Below are 6,000 nucleotides of genomic sequence, written 5' to 3' on the forward strand. Positions count from 1 at the left end.
GCTGTTGCTTGCCCCATACCAACTAGCCCATCTCCTCCTGTTCTTGCTTGGCTTTTCCCACCTGTGGCTTTCCACTCTCATTGTTGTTGTTTGCCCAGTCCCCTTCTAGCCCTCTTTTCTCTTGCTGTCCCCCTGCCACTGTTAGTTATCCCAATCTATGCTTGCCTGTTTTTGCTTCTCCCTAAACACAGTCTAGGTAAAGGTAAACACATGCTATTTGGTGGGTACGATCAGTTTGCGCTTCCAGCTCATTTGATCATGCAACACACACAAAGCACAATCATCTGGCCCAGCATCCTGCAGGTGTGCCTAGTCCCCGCTGGGACATAGCACAGTGAATGTGGCTAAGGGGATAGCTCCCCGCTTGTGGACACATGCAAAGCGATCGTGCTGACATAGCCCCAGCCCTCTCGGTCTTTTGAAGTAACTCACCTTCCTGGACGATTTTAGTCCATTTTATCAAAATCTATGGTGTAAGATAGAACATGCTAAATCTTTTGGCCTTAACAAGGTTTCTTTTTTACATTTTTAACAGCAGCTGACCTGCTGTGCAACATGGGTTAAAGTAAAAAAAAAAAAAGCTATATGACGCAGCTAGTTATGACGCATCATAGCGTATTTTTATTGAACTTTAAGCAATGTTGAAGAGTAGCTCAACCGCTGTGAATAATATAAAAAAACACTGACAAAGCCAATAGATTCCGCATAGGTGAAACCTATTGGCTTTGCCAATGCTTGTTGTGATATTAGTGTCATATGTCCTTGCTTCTTTTGTGGATCACATTTGTGTCAGTCAGCACACTAATGCCACCACCTACTACTACTTTCTGCCAAATGTCTGTTTTTTGCTGATCTGTTTCTTCACAATCCAGATCAAGGATGTACAGTGTTTACATTTTTATACAATTGATCCATAGGTGCATTGTTGACTGCACATAATCAGGAAAGCCATGATGCTGCATCTTGTTTTTATAGGAGCAATGTTCCGCTGCGCCTACAAACAACAATGACCTGGTTGTGTACAGTAGTTAATTTCAAAGTAATCCCTGAGGAAGGTTACAATTATTCAGGGGTGAGAATACCTATCTTCCGACTTAATTAACAAGAAAACAAAATGTCCCAAAGCAGAAGTACATTTTCCAAAAGGTGAATATGTTTGTTGTGCTTCATTTAGTTTCTGGGCAGTTTGGCATTACACAATGTGTCAAAGACCAACACAAAAAATTACTGCTCTAACTGAATACCCTGCAACCAAGAACATACTGGGCCTGAAGCACTTTGGATTAATGTCTGACAATTTCAGTTTCTCAGTTGTCCCTTCCCAGGGTTTCCCCATTTCAAAGTGGAGTGCTAACCTAAAGGAGCTATGGATAGCCACTTCAGAAAATGTTGAAATTAATGCTAGACCTCAACTCTGATCCTCTTTTCTTGGTAAATGAAATAAAGGAGATTTTTGAAGTTTCCTCAGAGGAAAACATCAGAGTTAATTTTCAAAAATGTGTTATACTGCCTGAAAAATTATGTACTCCAGATAAAGCTGAAAGAGAATTCTAAACCTGTAGCTAGGAAAGTGAGGAAAATTCTGATTAGCATTCAAGGTCTGTTAAGAAAGAATTTTATTTTCCATGTGAAGCTAATGTCACTTAACATGTGGATGCCACTAGATGGTTAGCTCCTGTGGTTGTAGCAAAGAAACCAAAAAGTACTGTAAGCCTATGCATAGATCTAAGGAAATTATACAAGTGTGTTGTAGTGGACAAGTACTTACTGCATAACATCTGTGAGACTGTTACACTGTGGCATGTGGCTAATTATTTCTTAACTGTCAATCATAACATCTGTATGCTGACTAAAGTTCCTGCAATAAAGACACACGTAAGTTCATTTTGTTGTTAAAGAATGGTGTTCGGTGTTGTCAGTATTTAATTTATTTTGTGTAAAAAAAAAAATATTAAAAACAAATTCCCTGAAACATTTGGCAATGTACAATGACCACTTTGGTTGCAATTTTTACAGGCCCATTTTGTATTACAATGTTGTGCTTCTCCCTCAATTCACCATCACTGATATACTTGTTGTACATTATTATTAGATATATATATATATACACATATATATATATATATATATATATATATATATATATATTATTTTTTATTTTTTTTGCACGCATTAAGGTATGCTCTACTCTTTTAGCTACTGCTAGTACTACAGAAAGCAGGGGACCATCTTTTAGCCAAAGTTCTTCCCTTATTTTATCATAGTGCAACATAAATTGATCCTGGATCCTTTGATCTGTCAGACCTCGAAATTTACATGAACCAGCAAATCTTCATAGGTCTAAACTCTCATCGTTCCTCTACACTCCCATTCCAAAATGAAATTTCTCTAATGCAATTCTTAAAGTCAAGAGACAGTGCAAACTTAAATTTCACACACATTTCAAATTGATTCAAACCCCGACCACCCTCAGCAGACAATTCTAGTACATTTTCCAAAATGCCATTGTTCTGGTCCTAATCAGTATATCAAATGTGATGTGCATCTTTCCACACTCAAACTGGTCCATTGGACTTGTCCATTATGGGAGAAAACTTTGGAAGATAAGATGTAAGTAGGTGGGGGTAACAGTCTGAACCTTGTACCGTTTAGAACTACTACATTTCTTGCAGCTGTTGAATTGTCGAAGCTCATAGCTCAATAATGAATACAGGGAAAAAAAAAAAAATCTCTGGTACCCGAAAGAAATAAACATGCTTAATTAGTGAAATAAAAAAATTAAAAAATTCTATAAGAAGTTTTTGGATGTATAATACAGTCCAGTTTCTTGCTCAACCACTATTAATATTGTTCTGTTTGGTCTTCTTTTTTCCCTTTGTGTACTGGGCTGGTGACTTTAGACCTTTCATGCTTGCTGTTCCTCAAAGTGCTATGCTTTCTGGGAAAATATGTATATAATCAATGTCTACTACTGTAGCCAGTTTCTCTGAGGACATGGTATCTTGTTCCAGTGTCACTGTCACAGGATGGTGGTTTTCTTTCTTTATGAATTAGTTTGCGTTGAGACACTGAATCTTGTCCCATCTTTGTCACCACAGGTTGAATTTTAACCATACGCAAGCTGAATTATTCTAGAATGAGGTTTATTCTTACCAGCGTCCTAGCCAAAAACAGTTCCCCTCCATCTTCATCAAATGCATTTTATCCCTTCCACCTACATCTCCATATTATACATCATTACATTCCATGTACTAACACCAGTATGTCACACACACTTCTCAACTTTTAGCAACAGTGTGGTAGTTGCGTTTTCACAATGTGGTGTCAGGCATGCCACCACTCACTTTAGAGTGAGAGTTACAAATATTTTAAACTAAATATTACATTTTTTTTTCTTCTGGGCAAAAATAAAGCCTTAAGTTAAAGCAAACTAAGGTTTTTGAAAGACTTTTGTAGTTACTGCTGGTTAACTTTTTTGTGCTCATTATAAGCAATGGATAGACAATAATTCTAGTGAGGGCATACTTTTTCAAAACAGTAATCTGACATAAGGCCTCTTGTTGGGTCCTCCAAGGGAAAGTATCCAATGGATGCTTAAGGAATATTTGGTGCCAGGGGTTCTAGATACAGTATACAACGTTATATTTCAAATTGAGATCAGTCCTGGTGGATCAACTCTTCACATGACGTTGATACCAATAAAATATATAAACAACAGAATTAGAAAGAAAATTGACACAAGATATACTGAATGGTCTGCAAAGTGAGCCTGTGGAGCAGTTAAACCTTGTTCTCAACGTGCTTGCAAAATACTCTGTAGGTTTCAGGATTACCTGGTAGGAAAGTGTGTACGATAGGTGTAGTATGTGTTGTCTCCTCATGTCAAATTTTAAGGTACATAAAATTTGTATCTTTCTTAACTTTGTTTTGATTTTCTTGTTCTTAATTTTCATTATTGCGTTTTTTTTGTTTGTTAAAAAGTAAAAGGGAGAATATGCACTGAGTCTTGCTTGGGGACGTATCCAATGGACACTTAAGAAATGTTCTGTGGAAAGAGTTCCAGGTTGTGTACAGAATGCTATACTTCAAATTATGATGAGCTGGCGTGGAGGATCCTGGTGGACCAGTCGCCCTGCACATGACTTTGATGCAAATAAAATTTATAGAGGACACTTTGTTGCATCGTCTTTTCACCTCTACTTGTTGCTATTACATGTGGCAGTAAAGCTGTCAATAGGCAATCAGGTCACAGCATCTTCGTCAGTGTTAGAATACCAGAAATGCAGTGGCAGGCTGTAGTATTTAGCTGTAATGCAGGCCACACTGGTGAAGAAGTGAGGCTAACAGGCGCAGCATATACTGTGCCATACATACACTGTGTATATTAGGCCAGAAATAAAAAGAAAGCCAGCCAGCAATAATAAGAAAGAAAATAAAAGTATTACAAGTGTGCAGTATCTTAATTGAGACATGAAGTTTACGTCTCAATACATATAGATATGTACATTGTCACGTCTTGTTTTCGTCCCCTCCTCCCTGTGTGCGCGACCTCCTCCCCCCCACCAAGCTATGACGTTTCCCAGTATCCCATGAACTAATGAGATGACAGATGGTGCCTTTTGCCTGAATGAGCAACTTACCAGTGTGTGTTCACCTCGTTCTCGTTACTACAAAGTGCAAATACCAGGTCTGTTTTGTTTACAATATAGGTTGGAATATTTATGAGGCGCTGGAGTGCGAGATGGTCCTCCTCCAAATAATCAAACTAATGCTGAACTTAGTCGCGAAAGTTTCGTGAAGAAGCATCTAATCTCTTGTATTTTAAGAGCATCTTGAAATAGTATGGAAGCTGCTTTTTACTCGCCACCGGCTCAATTAATCAATCATCTCAGTTGCATGCCCAATGCAGCCTAATAAAGGGACCCCCTTGATGAGCCGTCGGCTGAACAGAAATAACTCTCTTATGAGGTGACCTCTGCGACTTTCTACATCCCATCTGTCCGAGTTGGGGGTGACTTATGCCAAATGTAACTTAGCTAGTGTGAAATGTAACATAATACATGATAAACTTGTGGAAACGGCCCCATTACCACAGACCAGTGGGTAGGTTTCCATTGACATCTTCATACACCTCGTGATGTTTTCATCCAAACACCCAGCTCCACGTACAAAATATTACGCACCTTGTCCGGTTTCTGATAGGACATTTCTTCTTTGTAACTTCAGGTGAAAATGTAAACTCTTAGCTGTGACAGACCGGGGACAAAGAAGAACGACGCAAAGGGAGACCCAGAGCACCTCGAACCTTGGTATAAATACTCTAGTAAACAAAAAAAGAGGAGAAATGAGCCAGCCACGGGCCCTCTCTCTCGGTATTAAGGAGACAGACGCACACTGAGTTTGTCAGTTAAGAAGAGACTCCGCTTCTCCCTGAATAACGTTCAGAGAAGTCCACAGCGCCCCGCCCTCACTGTCAACAGTCTCAACTGTCAGGAGTAGAGTTCGGTAAGGTGCGCATGCGCACGCCCGTGATGCCTGTCTGAGCATGCGTAGAAAAAGGCACTACACACATTTTTAAACTGCGCATGTCAAGATTGCCATCAAGCGCGTGCGCACAACACGAATTTAGCGTGCGCGCAAGCGCAGATCGCAGAAAACGTTAACCAAGGTCCATAAATGAGCGCGTGCGTAAAGGAAGAACGCTATTTCTTTTTTTTTTTTTACGATTTCTTAATCATCATCATACTTTATTTTTTCAGTTATTTACAACTATAACAATGTAAACACATACATAGAATAAAATTGATCTGATTTTTTTGTTTTTAAATGTATAGCATATAAAAACATAAAAAGTCAGAAAAATAAATACCATCCAAATATAAATGAATCATCCGCTAAGTATCAGAAATGTTGATCCATGCCATTATGGCTCATATAATTTCTAAAATATTTACCTGGTACCACTAGTCCACTGTTAATAGTTAACCCCCAATATCTTCG

At 38.8% G+C, this 6,000-nt stretch overlaps 1 protein-coding gene across 2 annotated transcripts in view; it reads right to left on the reverse strand.

Annotated features, from left to right (window-relative positions):
- LOC138248865 (gastrula zinc finger protein XlCGF57.1-like) overlaps positions 1-5,475 on the reverse strand; it is a 140,008-nt gene extending 134,533 nt beyond the window's left edge. The window contains exon 1 of one of the 2 annotated variants that reach the window (XM_069202824.1): positions 5,184-5,475. In XM_069202824.1, the coding sequence (XP_069058925.1) occupies positions 5,184-5,207 (24 nt within the window). In that variant the 5' untranslated portion in view covers positions 5,208-5,475. The remainder of the gene's footprint in view (positions 1-5,183) is intronic. The other variant, XM_069202825.1, reaches the window with a different exon arrangement.
- Between the last annotated feature and the right edge of the window lie 525 nt (positions 5,476-6,000).

This window comes from Pleurodeles waltl, chromosome 8 (assembly GCF_031143425.1).
Source record: "Pleurodeles waltl isolate 20211129_DDA chromosome 8, aPleWal1.hap1.20221129, whole genome shotgun sequence".
Lineage (NCBI taxonomy): Eukaryota > Metazoa > Chordata > Amphibia > Caudata > Salamandridae > Pleurodeles > Pleurodeles waltl.